General features: G+C 40.5%; 2 protein-coding genes across 6 annotated transcripts in view; one reads left to right on the plus strand and one right to left on the minus strand.

The window, feature by feature from the left end:
• The window catches only part of NBEA (neurobeachin), a 637,956-nt gene that overhangs the window by 614,888 nt on the left and 2,106 nt on the right, over positions 1-20,962 (minus strand). The gene's annotated exons all lie outside the window — the stretch shown is intronic.
• On the plus strand, positions 9,107-9,464 carry LOC119507406 (60S ribosomal protein L36-like). Its single transcript, XM_037800595.1, has one exon. The coding sequence runs from the start codon at positions 9,114-9,116 to the stop codon at positions 9,429-9,431; it is 318 nt and encodes a 105-aa protein (XP_037656523.1). The 5' UTR covers positions 9,107-9,113; the 3' UTR covers positions 9,432-9,464.

Below are 20,962 nucleotides of genomic sequence, written 5' to 3' on the forward strand. Positions count from 1 at the left end.
TTACACCAGTCTGGAGCTACTGCTGGGCAGAAAAGCACAGTGACCTGAGGCCTCACAGGGTGTACCAATCTTCTAAAACACCCACAGGGAGACCTGAAACTATTGCCTCCTTCTGAGACCTGGGCCTGTTCTGGTCTGGGAAAACCTGATTGGGGTAACCAAGGAAACCAGATGCCTAGACAACAGAAAACTACAACCTACACTAAGTAAAATGAAGTTATGGCCCAGTCAAAGGAACAAACTTACACTGGGATACAAGAATTTAAACAACTAGTACTAAGTCAAAAAAGTTCAGGGAAGATATGGCAAAAGAGATAAAGGCTATAAAGAAAACACCAGGCGTACATAAGGTACAAATCGGAAGTTCCAAAAAACAACCGGCAGAATCTATGGAAATGAAAGGCACAACACAAGAGACGAAAGACACAATGGAAACATATAACAGCAGATCTTAAGAGGCAGAAGAAAACACTCAGGAACTGGAGAACAAGACACTTGAACTCCTACACACAGAAGAACAGATAGGGAAAAGAATGGAAAAATATGAGCAACGTCTCCAGGAACTGAATGACAACATGAAATGCATGAAAGTGTGTGTCATGGGTGTCCTAGAAGAAAAAGAAAAGGGAAAGGGGGCAGAATTACAGATCCAAGAAGCACAGCGTACCCCAAACAGAATAGATCTGAATAGGCCTAAGCCAAGACACTTAATAATCAGATTATCAAATGTCAAAGATGAAGAAAGAATACTGAAAGCAGCAAGAGAAAAGCGATCCATCACATACAAAGGAAGCTTGATAAGAGCATGCGCAGATTTCTCAGTAGAAACCATGGAGGCGAGAAGGAAGTGGGATGATATATTTAAGATACTGAAAGAGAAAAAATGCCAACCAAGAATCCTATATACAGCAAAACTGTCCTTCAAATATGAGACAGAGCTTAAAATATTTTCTGACAAACAGACAATGACATAGTTTGTGAACAAGATACCTTCACTACAGGAAATACTAAAGGGAGCACTACACACAGATAGGAAAAGATGAAGTGAGAGATGTGGAACACAATCTTGGGTGATGGTAATACAGCAATGTAAGTGCAACAAAGATGACCGTGAGTAGGGTTGAAAGATGAAGGTTAGGAGCATGTGGGACACCATAAGGAAAGATAAAGACTGGGACTGTGTAACTCAGTGAAACCTAGAGTGCTCAACAATTGTGATAAAATGTACAAATATGTTCTCACATGAGGAAGAACAAATGAACGTCAAGGTGTTAACGTGCAAGGTGTTAAACATAGGGTGGTAGTGGGGAAAATGTAGTCAATGCAAACTAGAGACGATAACAGAAACATTGTATTATGCTTCCTTTAATGTAACAAAGGCAATATAGCAAAGCTAAATGCATATAAGAGGGGCACATAAGGGAGGGGTATGGGACTCTTGGCATTGGTGATGTTGTCTGACTCTGTATTCTACTTTAGTTTAATGCTATCTTTCCTTTTGTTGTTTCATAGCTGTCATGTTTTGTTTCGTTTTTCTCTTTCTTTTTTTCTTTTTCTTTTGGAAGAAATGGAGATGTCCTTATATAGATACTGGTGAGGGTGATGAATACATAAATACGTGACTCTACAGGGAACCATCGATTGTTTACTTAGGATGGAATGTATGGGGTGTGAACAAAACCATCTTTAAAAAAAATGGGTTGATGAAGAAACCCTGAGGACACTATATTGAGTGAAATAAGTCAAGACACATAAGGACAAATATTGCAGGGTCTCACTGATAGGAACTAATTTTAATATGTAAACTCATAGACATGAAATATAAGTTACCAAGAAATAGAATGAGGCTAAAGAATGGGGAGCAGTTGCTTATTATGAGCAAAATGTTCAACTAGGTTGACCTTAAGTGTTTGAAAATGGACAGGGGTGATGGTAGCACTTTGTGAGAATAACTAACAGTGCTGATGGTGTGTGAATGTGGTAGAAACGGTAAGCTCAGAGTCACGTATGTCACCAGAAGGAAAGTTGGAGGTTAAAAGATGGGAATGTAGAAAACAGTGAACCTTGTGGTGGACAATGTTTGTGATTAACTGTACAAATATTAGAAATCTCTTTCATGAACTAGAACAAATGTGTGACACTATAACCAGAAGTCAATAATAGAGGGGCTTATAGGAAAAAATATATACCTATTGCAAACTATATACTACAGTTAGTAGTATTTTAACATTCTTACATCAACTGTAACAAATGCAATATATCAATACTGTGAGTCAATAATGGAGGGAAGGTGGTTAGGGATATGGGAGGACGTAAGTTTTCTTTTTTGTCTTTATTTCTTTTCTGGAGTAATGAAAATGTTCTAAAAATTCAAAAAAAAATTGTGGTGAGAGATGCACAGCTGTATGATGATACCGTGGGCAACTGATTGTACACTTTGGATCTTTGAATAACTGCATGAGATGTGAACAATCTCAATAAAAAAAAAAATCAATTATTAGCTTGTTAAAACCACTACAGATAATCATTTCATACACTCTTCATTTTCAATGAATCAGGTCTAGGGCATTCAAATGACTTGCCCAACTAATTAGTAACAAAGACAAGATTAGAATCCAAGTCTAAAATCAATAAGCTTTTCACTCACAACAGCAAATCTTTTTAGCACCACAAAGAAAAATAACAATAAAGTATTAATGACCTAAGCTTCGTTCAAAACGTGCCCCTAGAGGACTGGACGTGAGCGCTAGTGGTGCCACAGGTGGGGCGGGCTGAGCTCGCCGGCCCCATGCAGACCTGCCCGCGGGCCACGTTTTAACTGCACGGCTCCCACGGCCTTCAGCAGAGCAGCAGAAACTGCACATACGACGGTGTGCCTTCTACACAACTGTCTCAGACACGCACTTCCCACTCGAGGGCACTGAAAGGGAAATTACCACTTATTTCTTGCTTTCACAGATACACAGAGAGAAAGAGAGAGAGACAGAGGCTCAGAGACATGGAGAACTTAGCAAAGAAAAGGCAGAGCCAGGATTTGCACTGGTGTCCGTCACCCCACCAAAGCCAGGCTTTTCAAAGAAAACCAGGGTATAAAAACTGATTTGACTCAAACAGCATTTAGACATCAATTTATAAATCTGATTTATTTCTGGAGAACTACCTGACAGTACCTGAGGTGTGTTACAAATTCTCTGTAAATAGACGTTAAATTCTCCATCCTTCCTTTGCAATGAAAAGTTACTTCGCGACCTCACAGGGCCTACAGTGCCCGGCCACCAGCGAACCTCAGCAATGAGGGGACTGAGGTCTAGTATTTTTCTGAATGGCTACTGAGCTCAGACAAAGTTTACACATCCAAAGGTTAGTGCCATCCTATACTTACACGAGATAGAGAAAATGGCACAGGGAGAGCCAGGCACAGGGGTTCACAGTTACAAAATAAGGCCTAAAAAGCAGACAGACAAGTTGTCCTCTCTCACCAATCCCGTTGTTTAAGGAGAGAAACACAAGAAATTCTGAAAGGATTAAGAGAACACTAATCAAACCATATTGGACATATTGCTTTCCTCATGTAACTTTCTTTCAAAAACTTCTTGTGCCCTACTTCTTAAAGTCCTCCAAATTCACCAAGCTTCACTTTTCTCACTCCTCTCCTGTGTAAAATGGGATAGAAATGGCAGTGACGTGGAGCTTTGTTATTACTTGAGAATAGCACATTTCCTTTATTCTAAGAAGATTTTTTTCACATTTTAATGTTTCTGGAATCAACATATAACTCCTAATTGATGTGTATATTTAACACCTTTCCACCAGGAGCTGGTACTAAATCAGTAACAGTCAATAGCCTTGCACCATACCTGACAAAAACTTCTAACTGCCATGACTGATTTATTATATTTGGTACAAACAAGCAACAGTAGACGAATCTAGTTTGCTCTTAAAACAGCTCCTTTCCAGAACTTTCTTTATGTGTTTATATATAAATATATACCTGTTTAACACATTATTTTTACTCCTCCTCTCCCACCCCTTGTTGTCTAGGAGACCTGTCCTGCCAGCTCCAGCTTTGCCAACCAGGCCAGGTTTCAGGAACGGGCTCTTCAGGTTGTTGCAATTTGCTGTATTTGCAAGGTGCAAATGGAACAAAAAAACGGAAATGCTTAACTGATGGTGAGTTAGAGAAAGAGCCAGAGTAGAAAGAAAACAGCTTAAGCTCTGTCCTAAAGGGTGGCTAGAAATTTGCTGGGAGAGAAACCTTTCTAGAAAAAAGGCACCTCTCTGCATACCCCGAGCCGACTCAGACGTCCACGTGTGGTGTGCCCCTACTCCCCCCATCCCCTGAGCAGACCCCAGCTCAGCCTCACCTCCTGGGCCAGTCGCAGGGGGCTTCACCTTAAGGTCTTCCCTGGCCCCTCAGAGTAGGGAGCCACTTTCTCCTCTGTGACACTGCGGTTTCTAGGGCAAATTTTTTTTTATTCTAGAATATAATATTTGTACACAGAAGTGATATCTTTCCAAGTGAAACTTAACAAGTAGTTAGGGAACAAATTTCAAAGAATATTATAAGTTACAGTTCTACAGTTTCAGTTATTTCCTTATTGGGAAATATACAAAAAAGGTGATCGCTTTCAAATTACAACTTAACAAGTAGCTGCAGAGCAAATTTCAAAGCATGCTATGGGTTACAGTTCCACCATTTCAATTATTTTCTAGGACAAACTTTTATTCACATCATTTACTATTTTTTAATTTACACTTCTCTCTTATTAGAGCTCGAAATCCTTAAAGATAAGGGTCATCTTCCCCATCCCACTCTGTCCCCAGGTTTGGGCCCATTATCACCATGTGGACACTTCAGCTCCCACTAACCTTACACACATCCTCCTTCTCTTCCCCACCAAGTGTTTAGGGATCCTTCAGAGTTTAAGACCATCCAAGAATGCTGCTGAATGCCCCATGATGTTAACAAACACCACAAGAAGTACCACCAACAGTCAAAAAACGCAATTACCCAGAGGTATAAGTTGTCCTGTACAAGTCATGCACAAGGCACTGCTCTGGAGCACCAAAGTGCCACTTTCCACAGTTGTTCCCCCAATCCACGGCTCCCAGGCCTCCAGGTCTTAATCGGCTGCAGAACGGGCTTGATCAAGCTGGGGTCAAGGATCTGCAGGCTGATCGACCCAGGAAGCAGATCCTGCTCTGCCAGCTCTTCGCCTTTAGGCTCAGTTGGCTGGAAACAAAAGGGTACTGTCCACATCTGCCTGTGAAAGTTTCCTTTTTGATCCTTGAGCATTAAGTATCTTTTGGGCCCCAATATCACTCTTAGGAGTGCAGAGACAAAAGCAGCATTCTTGCACACAGCCTCAATAAGGTCAATAAAAAGTTCCTGAATGGAACTTAGGGACAGGCACAGCAGCATGGAGCCACAAATAAACTCCAGAAAATAAAGGTAGCACATCTTGGCTAACGTGTGTAGAGCCCACAGAGGAAGGCTCAGATGCCCAGTGTGGGGCAGGTGGTGACACGCCAAGCGAGCCGAGCTGCTGAGCCTGGTCCTCCTTGGTCAGTGAAGGGGAGACACAAGTGATCTCACGGCCACAGGCCTCAGTGTGCAAACATGAACCAAATCTTCAACATTTAAATTCTTGCCATAGCAAACAACAAAGTTATTGCAGAAGCTATCAACATGGGATGCTATTTCCATACCTTAACGAAGGGCAGTTAGGATTTGAGACAGTGGCAAATTAAATTTTTAAGAATTCTGAAGAAGAGACGTTAAGAATCCTAATTTAACACTGATTAGCTGTGAAATCTTGTTAAAATTCTCAACTTCTTTAAGCCTGGTTTCATCTGTAGAACATTACCAACCTCAGAGAACATGAGCTCTTTAAGAGAGAAGACGCATGTAAAGCACTCAGCCCAAGGCCTCGCACTTAAGAAAGATCAACACGGCTTCACTACTGTTACTATTACAGGAGAGCGAAGACCCCAATTTTCTACAAACACTGCAGCAGATAATTTTACTTTCTTTGTAATTAGCTGAAAAAAAGAATCAAAACTGTTCGGAGTGAAAGTGACACCAGGGAATCAGAAATGCGTGTGGTTGCAAAGATGAATGCACAGAAGAATGGAAACATGAGGGAGTAAAAAGTACAAGAAAGGAAAAGGATGAAATAATGCAAAGTAATAATGTACCATGTCTACATAATGGAAAACCGTGTCATTTTTTAAAGGGAATTAAAGTTAAGCATTACTGAATAGACGATGTTACATTTTTATCACTATCACTGATTTTATCCTTATTTTCACTTTGGTTAAAACCAGCCAAACCCAAGATAATAAATATTAATATAAGAGCAGGGATAATTACTAGCCTAGGAAGTCAGAGTCCTGAAACCTACTCCTAAAGGATAGAAACGTAAAACCTGAGTAGCCCAGATTAAGTCACTAACTTTTCTGTGCCTAAGCTTCCCCTCTGAAAAACTGGATAATCTTAGAATCTTATCAGCCCTAGTGTTCCAGAATTCTAGTATTCAATTGGAGTCCTGTTTAAAATATAAAGCTCCTGATAATTAACATCAAAAGCAGCAATCAAATAAGAGCGGGGACTCATGTTCCGATAAGTCAAGTAAACCTTCACAAAGTCTACATTGGCTTTCCAGGCAAAGGTAAGGGCTCCATTCCGGGCTTTGGTGACTAGGAATGTGCGGATTTACGCAGAAAGCTTATTTTCACTTACATAGTTTCTTTCTAGTAGCTCACAAATAACAGTTGTTTATTTCATTATGAAAATGAGCCTACAAATAATATAAGCAAAGCACACTAAAAATAACAGTACTTTCATCCAACCGTAAAGCAGACTCCTACATTTATTCCAATAATTGTTTCCTCAACTCTGCAGCAGTGTTTACAATTTGCCATCCAACAGCATTTGCTGACAATGAAATGCATTTTAATTTGTTGCCATATTGATTTCCATGAATTATTTAGGCAATTTTTACCAGAGCAGGGAGAACAAGTTTTCCCCAATGATATGTGGTTTTTAAATTGTTGCTATTAAGAGAATCCATTAGTTAGGATGAGGTTTACTGACACATAACAGGAAAACCGAAGTTATGAGTAGCTCAAACAACATACAATATTATTCAAATATCTGTGAGTGTATATGTGAACACACACACACACACACAGAGGGCACACTAAACTATTAGCTTCTTTCTATACTTCAAATAGTATATCAACTTTAGACATGTCTCCTCTGGACCAGTGCTGCCCAATAAAGACATAATGCAAGCTGCACATGCAAGACTCATAGATAATTTTTAATTTTCTACTGGCCACCATAAATGAAAAATGTAAAAGATGAAATTCATTTTAATAATATAGGGTATGTAACCCAATATATCCAAAATATCACTTCAACATGTAATCAATATTTTTTAAATTATTAATGAAATACTTTTATTTTTTTCATACCAAGTTTTAAAATCAAGTGTGCGTTTTACACTCAGAGCACAGCTCCGTCCGGATGAGCCGACACAGGGCTCAGCAGCATCGGGGCCGCGCAGCTCCCAGCAACCCGGCACTGCCACCTGCACGCAGCCTGGCCTCGGCCTCCCACAGCAGATTTCTCCCTGAGTGGGCTCGCCTCACCCTCTTCTGCTTCTGTGGTGGGTGCACACATTTCATGGCCTCCCTGCCACCCTCTACAGCACTAAGAACTCCAGGGCAGGGAACGCGGTCCTCACTGTATCGTAATGATATATACTCAAAAAATACTCGTGGAATAAAGTGCATTCAGGTTCAGATAGGGGGTTAGATGGAAAATGAGTACACACATTCAGACCCAAGAAACTGGTACTTAAATAGTGGGCAGGGGAGGAAGGTAGGGGGGAGGCAAAGCAACCACAGAACAAAGAACTAGCTAAACTCCAACTTAAATACAGTCATCCATCTGAATACCTGAACACAACTGCAGAGTGATGTAATTCAATAACTTAACATTGTATGTTAAACCCTAACATCTAACCATGTGCTGGTCATACAATAAAGCCAAACTATTGTAAGACGCCTGGATTTTCTCTAGGAACAACCTGCACTAAAACAAATAGCACAGTCCACAAGTATGATATGCTCTTATTAAATATTATTACCATAAGCTCCCTATTGATATACCTTTAGATACTTCACAACAAAGATAAGTAAGGTGCTAAGATAAAGCATGCATTACCACACCAATCCCCAACTCCTCGTCCCCTGGAAGGGAAACCTCTGTTGGAAGTGTCCATACTCCACGTTTTCTAAGCAGGTCATCTTCCATTTATCCCAGAGTTTGGCAGCATAATTTTTCGAAGTAATTGGGTTCAGCTGTCACTCTGAATGACAGTTTGTCATGCAGCAACTAAAGTACATTAGTTTTCTTTTTTAGAGTGCAGATCACTCATCAGGTTAAACATTTCTAGAACTGAAAAAAAATTCCAATATAATTAATGTAAAAATCCAGAAAATCTGACCGAAATCTAGTTGCTCAACCTACTCCCTATAAACATACCTGAGTATATTTCACAGAGAAAAAAAGCTTCTTAACAGCCACCCAGGCCACTGCTAAGGCCTAGATGAGACGATGTGCATGGTGCACACACCCTCCTGACAAGTCAAGCGATTTGCTCGGCTAGTCCCCACGTGGGGCTGGTCAGGCTGAGGACACCGGTGACATCTCCACCTTGGGAACCTCCCACCTGGGCCTGTCGCCAGCCAGGTGGGCGACTCGACAAGGACAGCAGTGAGCCAAGCATGGGAAGAGACAAACACCTGAAAGAAACAGGAACCCTTGCCTTCGCCTGACAGCATATCTGATTCCTGGGAACGGGCAGCCCAAAGAACCTAAAATGTGCGAAGTCACCAGTCACATCTGGTAAAAAATGAAACACTAACTCCCAAGACAAGCACATATACTACTTGATGGACAGGTGCTGCCTTTCTACACACGGTATCATGTGACCTGGCTTCTAACATTTTATTTCCGGAACAATTTTTTCAATTTTGTAATTCAAGTTAATAAAAAATATAATTTGGCCTTCCACCGTGGCAGCCACTGTGAAGCAGCAACCATGGCTCTGCGCTACCCCATGGCGGTGGGCCTCAACAAGGGCCATAAGGTGACCAAGAACGTGAGCAAGCCGAGGCACAGTCGCCGCTGCGGGCACCTCACCAAGCACACCAAGTTCATGCGGGACATGATCCATGAGGTGTGTGGCTTCGCCCCCTACGAGCAGCACGCCACGGAGCTGCTCAAGGTCTCCAAGGATAAGCGGGCCCTCAAGTTCATCAAGAAAAGGGTGAGGACACACATCCATGCCAAGAGGAAGAGAGAGGAGCTGAGTAACGTCCTGGCTGCCATGAGGAAAGCAGCTGCCAAGAAAGACTAAACACCCCTCTCCCTGTGTGTAATAAAAGACTTTGCAGGAAAAAAATACATATATATAATTTGATTTATGGAGAGGAAAAAACCAAGCCCTTAGGGAGTGAGGCCAGGGCAGGACGAGAGAGGAAGGAAGATTCGTCTAAACAGTTCTAATGCCAGTTAGGGAAAGAGCTCAGTCGTGGTGATCCAGAACTTATAATGAACCATATGAGACCAACCTGAATTTTCTTCTAGATACTAGTAAACCATTAACTCCACTTTGATAAAATGTTACAATTTTTCAGAATCCTGATTTCATGAGACCGTACCTTCTCAGTTCACTTCCCTTCATCCCGTCCACCACTTACTCCCTGGTTCAAGAGCCACCAAGTCCCCGACAAGACCGAGCTCCCGGCCCCAAGACTGACGACCAAACACACCGCCGCTCTCCCCAGGGCCCAGCTGACACCTGTGCACGACAATCACAACCCCACCCCACTCGGAAAAGGTGGGCTGCACGCTCCCTAACACCACTATCCTTCTGAATTTCAACACACACTTTGGAAAGTGAAGGGTGTGTGTGAGGGCTGCCTCCGCATCAGGCCAGTCCCCAGGGCACACCCTTCTCGGGCAGGGGCTCGGCGGTCTCTTCCCGTCGTCCTGCCCCCCAACCGCAACTTAAAAATCTGAATCTGTCATCTCTTTCTTACTGATGAACATCTTCTAATTTCATTAGAGGCAAGAGTGAAACTTTTTTTCTCTCAAGTTAAGATAAATGACTCCGTAATAGTTTATAAAAGCATGCAAAATATGGATGTTTCCCAAAATCCTCAATGTAAGACCAGCATATGAGCTAGCAGAGACTAGTGCTGCCCAGCAGAAATACAACAAGCCACATATATAATTTTAGGACTTTTAATAGCTACATTAAAAGAAGTAAAAATACAAGTAAAATTAATTTCAATAAATATATTTTAGTTAACCCTACATATGCAAAACATTTCAACATGTAAACTATATGAAAATCATTAATGATATATTTTACATTCTTTTTTTCAAACTAAGTCTCTGCAACTTGATATATATTTTATACTTAAAGCACATTATCAATTCACACTAGCCACATTACAAGTCCTCAAAAGCCACAAGACTCAGTGGCTTCCATACTGGATAGTGTAGTTGTAGACAAACAAAAGGAAGTAATACTCTAGAGCAAGTATTACATAAAAATAAATGTGTGTGTGTATATATATATTAAATGAGACAAAACTATGAATAGGCTCAAAAAGGGCATAAATACAGCCATGGTTAATAGACCTATAGTAACTTATTTAAGATACCATTGGAGTATACTGCAATGGTATTAATAAAAGTGATCAAACGTATGTTACCATTTCTTCAAAACACAAAAATAAAGGGCTAAAACTAAAGCAATCATCTTCAGAAGCTACAAGCTATATAAAATGATGCCGAATGAAATAAGCCAGACAGAAAAGGACAAGCACTGTGTGATCCCACTTACACACAGAGGCCAACTCAGAGTGGAAGCGAGCAGGTCAGAGGCTATCGGGATGGGGAGAGAGGGAACAGGGGTTCACTGCCTAACGGCCACCGAGACTCTGTTTGGGGTGGTCAAAAAGCTTTGGAAATAGACTGTGGTAATGGTTGCCCCAGATTGTGAATGTAATTCATGCCACAGAACTATACGTTTAAAATGGTAAAATGGAAAATTTTGTTATATGCATTCTGCCACATTAAATTTTTTTTAAAAAGAGTTCAAACAGATATGGACCATGCTCTCTAGAAGCTTGTTATCCAGATAAGTAAGATGAAAGGTAAATTTAAAAGATAAAAAGGCTAGTTGGTTTTTTTTAGTTTTAAAACACAGATTGTTCAATGCCAGCACATTAACAACATGTTCCGTAAAATTGAACTACAGATATTTTATTTTAGATGAAGGAAGACTGAGAGGTAAAATCATGACTCACTATTCACTAAGGAAGTGAATGCTATCTTTTATAAGTAATTAATTATTTTGGTGACAACACAAAAATCATTAACATTGGCTGTTTCTGATCCTTCTTCCCCCACTCCCCTGAAGCCCCTCCACCCCAAGAGGTCCTGCCAGGAGGGCACCGCCAGGCGGGCTGTCCAGGGCTTTCTAACAAATGTGGGGGGGCACAGGAGGGCTCCTAGGGACGTGCCGGGCTCAGACTGCGCTTGGACAGGTTTTGGGATAAGAGACTCAAAGCTGCAGCACTATGTGAAGGAAACAAATGGGAGATGAAAACATATATTAAAAAAAAAATTTACCATGGCTCACATATCCCCTTAATACTAGAGAGAGACAACCAAAGCTTCTGAGACATAGAGAAACTGCTTCTGCTTACTGGGCAGTTTTCTTTTGGCTCCACCAACCAATGAAACTGGTCCATGTGGATCATGGATTTATAAATGTAAAATGTATAAATAAAGTCTCAGCATCTCATCTTCGTTGCCTCCAAAGCCCGGTTTAGATCCAAAATGTCTCCTCTCTTTTAAAGCCACACTGAACATTGGCACCAAGATTAAAAAGACATTTTCTTGATTAAAACACAGCTCTAATTGTTGAAGGGTGCTGAATGTACAGCATTATTTAAAACAATTCCCATACTGATGATACCGTGAATGACTTACTATACACTGTGGATAAATGTATGGTATGTGACTATAACTCTATAAAATTGTAGGAAAAAATATTTAGAAAAAAAAAAACAATTCCCACATTAATATGGTAGCTAAATGAACATGGCATACGGAAAAGGGTCTTCAAATTGTTAGTAATCAATTTATTCATTTGGAGATACTCCCTTCCAGAGAGAACATGTGCATCTCCCAGGGATGGATTTGGTGAAAAACATTTTTAACTCTTACAGCTTCCTTAGAATACAGCATTAAACTATACGGTGTTTCTAAGAGACCAAGAGATTAGGAAAACAGAGCAGTTCCTGAAACAGAAGAGACAAGAGATGAAAATACCCCTGAGCCTACTGGAGCGGGCTCCGGCCTGGCCTGAGCCCCTCCCCGCACTGAGAATGCCCTGCCAGGAGGCCACGGGCAGCCGTGGGGGGCCTTATCCTCCAGGAGAGGAAGGGGCAGGGGCGCTAGGAATAGCCTCACACATCGGTACAAGGCAGTAGCAAGGCAGAAGTCCGCTTCTTCCAGCAAGAACTCGAAGGGAGGACGGTGAAAACACTACCTTCTGGTGCAGCTGCCCATAAAGCCCAAGCAGTTCACCACTCAAAGAAACACGTGCCAAGCGAAGCGCGAAGAAAAACAATTATTCAAATGCACATTTTACTGTGAAATTCATATATTAAAAAAAGTAATTTTAATAGAAAAACAATAGTATCTTTAAAAAGCCAATAATCACTTATTTCAAAAAGTACTGAAATAAAAGTAAATGGCATCAGTTAATTGTTACCTATCATCCTAACTTAGGCTTTCCCAGTGAAATGGGGTCTATTTTTAGACTCCATCCACTATTTACTGGAATGCTGTGTGCACAGATATGTGATTCTTCTGCAGTGGTTCAACAAAGTGTAGCTTTCAACAGTTGAACAAGGGGGAGCTGGTGGGAAAACATTCCCCAAGCGCCAGACAGCCAGCACACAGAAGTCGGGGCAAGCACAAATATGATACCTACTCAACAGGCTCACAAAAGAACTGAGACTCATGGACCCTAAGAAGTTTTACCACCTCCCTGGGCAAGTTTGAGAGGGTTAAAATAAAAAGATAATAAATAAAGCCAAGGAACACTATTAGAATAATAAAAATATGATTTCTGAGGAAGAAAGAAAGTTGATCTAATTTACTGCAGTCCACAGTCAGCATGAGGGAGACAACCAGTAAAGACCCCTGGCCCCCGGCATCCCTGGGGAAAGCTTTTCCACCTGCCCTGCATCATCCTGGGAATGTCATTTGCCCTTCGAGACCCAGTTCAAGGTCAGCTACTCGGTGCAGGCCCCCAGGCTCCCCAGGCAAGGCCTCCCAGCACCCGCCGTCCCTGCCGCAGGGGTCTGGCTGCTTCTCGGTCTCCTGAAGGCCACAGGGTCTGCCCCCTGCCGGGCTCTGTCTCCTCACCTGTGCAGGTGGCCGTGGGCCAGAAGCCAGGTCCGAAAAGGCCAGGGCTCCTTACCCATTTCAGGCCTCCAGAAAGCTTTTCTTAACGGTAAACCATGCATGCACACACCCAGAAATCCCTGACAGCCCCTTCCAGAAAAAAGAAAAACTGAAATGCTCAAGCAAGAAGCAAACACAGAAGTTACAAGAATCAGAATGGCCTGGAAAGACAAGATGTGTCACCCAGAAGCAACCACACAAGCAAACTAACTACATCAAGGAGGAAAAAAGTTCGCTAAGCACCACAAAAGGCAGATTCCATGTTGGTGCTCCTGATACCAGGTGACCAAGATAACGTTCTGCCTCTCCAGAGAGTCGCAGTCTCTGGGGTAGTCTAACAAGTAAACAAATAACTACAACAGAATGCGCCTGTGCTGAATCCAAGGTAAGTACAATATACAGGAGGCACGGGCTGCAGGGAGGTCCGAGAAGGTGGCTCCTAAGTAGGGGTGAGAGCTAAATCCCAAGACGTGAGCAGTTCTTTAGAGAAAATATGAATGAACATGGCACTTGAGAAATTTAACAGTTACTTAGCAAGTGGCAATCATGACAACACAATAAAAGAAATAGTCTTCCATCAAAGACTCATATAAGATCTAAGACCTAACTTAAACACTTAAAATTTTAAATTCAAGAAAGGGTAATCAAGTTACAAAGGATTAGCAAAAATTGAGTGAAACAATTCTCTGAAACTTAATAATAAATATCATCTACATATGCAGAGCTGAAAACACTTCTCTTTTAAGATGGCAGACTCAGGTTTAACATAGAAAGAAGACGACAATATTTTCTTCACGAGGGTTTCACGTTCCAGATCTACTATTCGCTGGGTGGCCTTGAATGTCTGGGGACGACTCTACCTACCTTGTAAAGCACAAGACGATTAAAGGGACCGTGTGCCCATGGGCCCAACGCCAAGCCTGGGGAAGGGCTCCACCAGCGCAAGCCACTGCGACCACCAGCCCTCGTCTTCACAAGGGTAACCACGTATTTTAAATAGCAACAAACTTGGAAATGAAAGTCTCATTTCAGACACTAAGTGTTTTGCAACCTTAACCTCATATGCAGTTTACCTGTTATACTAAAGAAAGCTCCATTCACTTCAAAAAGGGGTTGGGAGAGAATAGTAAAAGCCTAAGGCCTGAACCCAAACCCAATCTATAAATGCCAATTCCCTCTTCAAATGTGAAAAAATTTAAATAACACTAGAAATATTTATACACCATTTAAAAATCCACTTTCGGTTAGTTTCTTCAGAAAATGAAAGTATTTGCTAGAGAGAAATGCATCAACATTTGCACATCCACAAAAGTTGCTATAAATCAATGTTTGCTTTACTTTAGTAAACTGAGAAAGGAGCTACAATTATTGAAAATTATATTACAAAGACTCCAGTATAATTCCTACCATAACCTATTTGTTTTGTCCAAATATGGTAGATGTGGTGATTCATATAATTAACTCTAAAATATATACAAAAAAAAATCAATCACATCTATTTTGTCTAAATAACAAATAAATCAATGCATATTTACTGTAATTCAGAATAGTATCTAAAGCAGCTACATGTTGCCTAATGAAGAGGCATCAAAGTCAAAGCCAGTTACCATTTATAACACTGTATGGCTGGTTATTCACGACAACTCAAAAATTAATAGCTCATAGTATAGTTTTTGCTAAGTCATTTTTGTGTGCAAATCCATAAATGCTCCTGCATCCATCTTTCATTTCCTCTGAACAGCTTTTTCAGAGCCCCTACGGGACATATCCTCTACATAGAATCATCTCACTGACCCCCACCCAACCTCCCCCCAGCATCCTCCCTTCACTCAAGGCTGGCTTCTGGGCTTGGAGAACCAAGGGTGCAGGACCAGAACCTCTTTAAAGCTCCTGATACAAACTGCCAAAACGTCCATTCAGAACAGCTGTCACATTTTACATGCCCAACAACAGCATTTAAGGTTATTTTAACATGCTCTAGCAAACTACTGTAATTTTCTTTTTAATCACTTCTAGTTCATGTTATCTCACTGTTACCTTATGTTCTTATTTAGTGAAGCTGAATTTTTTAATTAGTCATGTATATTTCTTTTCTGAAATGTATCAAGTCCTTTGCCAAATTTTCTACTAAATGTTAATTTTCTCACTGATTTGTCCTACAATATTTAATACCTAATGAAAAAAATTAATTTACTGTGTTAGTGATTTAACTTTGGGGGACACCAGATAGAATGTGACTCAAACTGGCTCACGCACTGAAAAGTCTGGAGGTACAGCTGACCTGGGGGCTCCAAAGATGCCACTGGCAACGGGGGTCTTGGTTCTCGGTCCTCTGTGATGGCTCCTCTCCCAAGCAAGCCCCGCCTTCAAGGTGGAGGTTGCCAGTCACATGTGGATATACACTCTAACATCTTCGCAACCCCAGCGAAACAGCAACACTTTAAAGGCCGTCTTAGAAGGGTAGCTCGATTTTATAACCAATGTGTGTCACTGATGGGCCAGGTCTCAGTTTGTGTGTATGGTCCAGGAGAGGGAGGGAAGGGTCCAGAGAGCCCCAAACTGTATTAACAAAGAATGGAGAAAGGATGACTCCCAAAGGAATACTTAAAAATCTAGAACTACTAGCAGCAGAAAGAATGGATGCCAGGCAGCCCAAATCAACAGATATCTATAGTCCAGCACCCGGCTGCCCATCCACCTATATACATGCTTCTTTCCATATACACAACTTTTTAAATGCTCATGTTTAATCATATTATTGTATTAGCCACAACAGAAAATGCACTCACCACCTCTCCATGGAAAAAACAACAAATGATATCCAGCTACTCAAGGAGCTACAGGTCTGATATCTGTGTAATGAGCATTATTCTTGGTCAAGGCCATTCATCTCGGAGGTATCTAATGATCTGACAATACATAGCTACAGACAATGGTTAAAAAATTTTAAAAAGCCATTTGGAGAAAAAACTGGATTCTTGATTCTGTTGTTTGAGCACTCGGAGTTCTCTGTGCATCACCCTACACTACTCGTCAGACCAGCAAGAACTCACTGTCCTTGGCCGCCAACTTGCAGAAGCCTCAGTTTCCCATTACCCTCCACTGCCACATCCGAGAGGGTCACTGAAGAAGAGTCTCCTGCTGGCAGCTGAACTTTAGCAGCCCACTTCCTCCCCGTGAACCTGCCATAGACACAAAACAGCACATGCCCTTTGTTTACTGGCCTCAAGTTTCTCCACAGTTACAGCTTCCCCGAAAATATCAGTAAGCTTTTGGTTGGTTTACTTTAGTCAGCTAGTTGAATTACCAACCAAAGCAAGAGGTCTTGTGCACCTACAGAACCCCGAGCTGGGACTCAGCTCCCCAGGTCTCAGGCTCCCAGCAGCAGGCCTTGGCAGTGCCCCGACTCACCCACCGCATGGCCCTGGAAGCACTGGGACCAGCAGCAGGCCACCCGGGCCTCCTGCCCCGGCCGCACCCCAGTCTAACCTGCACGGCTACTCTGCTCAGGAGGTGGAACCACTGCATGAGGTGCTCGGGAGAAACTCATAACACAGAACTTCATCTGGCTCCCCTCAAGCCCCCAGCACCCCTCACCAACTTTACATGGGGTAAAAAAGCTGGGCTTTCCAACCCTGAGAATCTGATTTTCTGCTACCTTTGATGGCAGCTCCAGGAGAAAGGGCCTCTCTTATTTGGAAAAGCTCTATTTTCTTCCCTCTCTATTGTCAGGCATGCCAGTTTAGACCAAAGCTAGCCGCTCTCTTATAAGATACTATCAAAGCCCCCAAGAAGTGGCCAAAACAATCTTGCATCCCTAAAGTTCCACTGTCAGTATTTCCATAGCCAAAGATTACACAGGTGCCAATTTAAACAGCTGCTCTCTCATTCCTTAAATTAGAGACAGTAAAATCCTCAGCATCTTGATCTCCATTTCAGGCCACCCGGCCCTCCTGCCCCGGCCGCACCCCGGTCTAACCTGCACGGCTACTCTGCCCAGGAGGTGGGACAGAGACAGTAAAATCCTCACCATCTTGCTCTCCGTTTCAACATTTAAGGTTTGTCCCTAACACTGTCCCCTTCCCAGTTACTAATTTCTATGCACACTGAGGATTCTTTTAGTTTACAACTGACAAAAGCCCAACTTACATTGGAAGCTAATAATAATAAATTTTAAGAGATAATTTAATGGTTAGAAGATGATAAATCACCACAGGCACAGAAAACTCCAAGCGCTCAAACAACAGAACCAAGAATCTAGTTCTTTCTCCAGCTTCATTTGGTCAAGTTCTAAGCCAGGCACCAGGCAGCTATAGCTTAGTGAAATTAATGTCCCTTGGGGAAAAAAAAGAGTCTACTAGTTTCCTCCCCAACAGTAAGGGTTCTAGTCCTGAGACCAATCTGTGGCTCCCCTGGGGTTAAAGGCTATCCAGAACCTAAAGAAAATCCCTGAGGCTCTGGCCCCTCCCAGGGCCAACCCCACCTAAGCCAGCTGCACAAAGAAAGGTGGGTGAGTGGTTCATCAAAGGGAAACTGAGGCACCATTACCAGAAGGACAGGTGGATGCTAGACAGACAGAAACAGGGCATCCAATACCCTTTGGTACTATGACAGTATTTTTTATCTCTATTCAATGCATATGGGTCAATGCAACCTACGTTGTTTCTGTTAATAATAAAAATACAATCTTTGTTATGTGCTTATACTTGATCATACAGTTTTACTGAAAAGAAAAAGGTTTTTACCAGGTTCCTGTATGTTCCCAGATGCCTGTTCAAAATAGCATTACATATACGATAATGCCTACATACAAAGAGAAAGTCAAAATGTACAACACACATTTGCAGTTACAGGTATAAGCAATACACTAAATGTACATGAGTTTAATCTATTTCAGATTGCTGTCTTCTGGATCCTACCGTTGAACACAATTTCAGAAATTTGTCCTCTACTGCCTAATAAAGGTGTCCCGCATATTCAAAATGCACTTAACTTATCCAAGAGTCACAAATACAAAATACATCTATATACATATATATAACACACATATATACACAAACATACACACATATATTATGTCTCCTGCTCTCCTAGAATGCACAGCTCAGGAGGGAAAAACACACATAAAACTGCAATACTAGAGAACAGCAGATGACATAAAAAAGATATGCTGACAATGGAAAAATGTGAGAAATACAGGCAAAAAATGAAAAACCTGTAAAACTAATGGATGCAAAACAATATTTAAAACAGTCAAAAATGTGGAAGACAGAACTCTATAAAACCTCTACATCATTATCTAAGATGGGGGTTGGGTCTGCTAACCCAATGAATGTTTGGGGAAAGAGTAAAAGAAAAGGGATTCTTGATGTACTTTTAATTAAACAGCATGGTATTTGCCAAAAATTGACTAGATGTACAAAACACTTATTTCAGATTGATATAACCTGATCATAGACTGATTACAGATATATTTACTACTTTAGTATCATTATGTGACTAAATTAATATTTCTGTGGAAAATCTCAGCATTCCTTACGATATGGAAACGTCTAGCATTTACATACGCATCCTTACTTTAATCTTCCATACCCAATAACAAGAATAAAACATAATTCAAGTTAATATGAAAAGGATTACTTGGCAACACAAATTAAGATGCAGGAAATTCTCTTTTAATATAAATAAGTGTGGTTTTATTAATGTATTAGGACTTCCATGACTATCGAAGATGTAACTATATATTCTAAGTAAATGTAATTCAAATGCAGAATGCATCTTCTCTTTTTGAAAATCCTAAATATGCTTAAAATGAAAATATTCTCATTAACCAAAAAATGAAAACTGATAAATCTCACAATTATTCTTTTAAAAAATGAACAAATCAAACTTTATAGAATTATACTACAGAAGACAACTATTCAAAAAAACACTATTATGAATTCTTTCATTAAGTAATGTTAATCCTGTTTTCTCTTTACTAAAAATTTATGTTTTTATTAAAATATGTGATAAAAAGAAACTTTCACATTATAAATAAAATTAACATCATATTATATAGCATTTTCCTTCAAGGAAGGAAAAAAACCTTACACAAACAGGTGAAATAGGTTTACAAAAGAAGCGCTAGATGAAGTAGCAAAACCCATTTTCTGTAAACTCTTTGATACTGCCACTTTAAAAAACGTCTCCCAGGGTCAAAGTGGGTTGATGATCACTCCCTCGCCCTGATAAAACTACAATGCAAAATCCTTGGCAATATTCTCTGTTACTAATGTTCTTTAAAACAAACTTACTCACCTTCCCAAAATTATACACCTCATGTTTGAATATTTTACATAAACTACAGCATCACTATATAAAATACACAGCATCCACAATTAACGTCATTCATTTTGTTTTCTCATCACATTGGTGAATCTTCAACAGACCCCAGCACAACCAGGTGGTGGAAATGACTCTCCCCTTTTAGCATACAAAAACAGAAAAAGTACAGCCACAGCCGTGGTGAACAAGTGATGTACCTGACTTCACTGCAGGACTAAACTTTACTTTGTAAAACTTTTCACTTTGGGGGCAAGGCACATGAGAAACAGCACTTAAAAACCAAGTATTAGTATTTCCACATTATATATGGAAAAACAATGTTCAGGGAGAAAGAAGAAAGAAAACTATTTTGACAAAGCATTATTTAAGGTAGAAACGCTATGTTTTTTGAAGTTTCATTAGTTCCCTTTCTTTCTTTTGTCATACAAAGCACTGTGATACATATTTTTCCTATTTCTACCTTACATTATCATTTAATGTTTTAAATTCAGATTGAAAATTTTAAATTCATTCTAGAGATCTTAGAGGATTGTAACCTCTACTAAGCCACTGAGTGCCCTAAAAGGATTTTACTCATTTACTTATTAAATAAGTAGATAAGTTTTGATCATTGTTTTAAAAATGTCTATGATTTTAAAATATGTTCGGAATTAGCTCAAATTTTCACATGACACTTTCATCATAAGTATACTGGAAAGATAAAGTCCCAACATTACAGTGCAAGAACTACTGCACTTCAAATGACCAATTCATATTCTACAAGCAATATAATTAACAACTTAATAATAAACAGCTCCTTTTGTCACTCATTCTTTTCCCCAAAAGTTTCCACTTAAAAATCTACTGCATTCTTAAAAAGTGTAAAAAGAAATTTTAAACATAACTTTTTTATTCCAAAAATCAATGCAATTACACAGCCTTAAGTGGATTTGGGGATACACCATTTCGATATTACCTTATTTCTAATTACCCAAGCCTAACAGTGAAGTTAATCTCTAAAATAATGTTGCAATACTTCATGCCAGATTTTCAAACCACTGAAGAAAGCAAAATTTCTTTTTACATGAA

Source organism: Choloepus didactylus, chromosome 12 (assembly GCF_015220235.1).
Source record: "Choloepus didactylus isolate mChoDid1 chromosome 12, mChoDid1.pri, whole genome shotgun sequence".
Taxonomy (NCBI): Eukaryota; Metazoa; Chordata; class Mammalia; order Pilosa; family Megalonychidae; genus Choloepus; species Choloepus didactylus.

Coding starts and splice junctions, on each gene's coding strand:
- LOC119507406 (XM_037800595.1), top strand. CDS start 9,114: ATGGCTCTGCGCTACCCCATGGCGGTGGGCCTCAACAAGGGCCATAAG.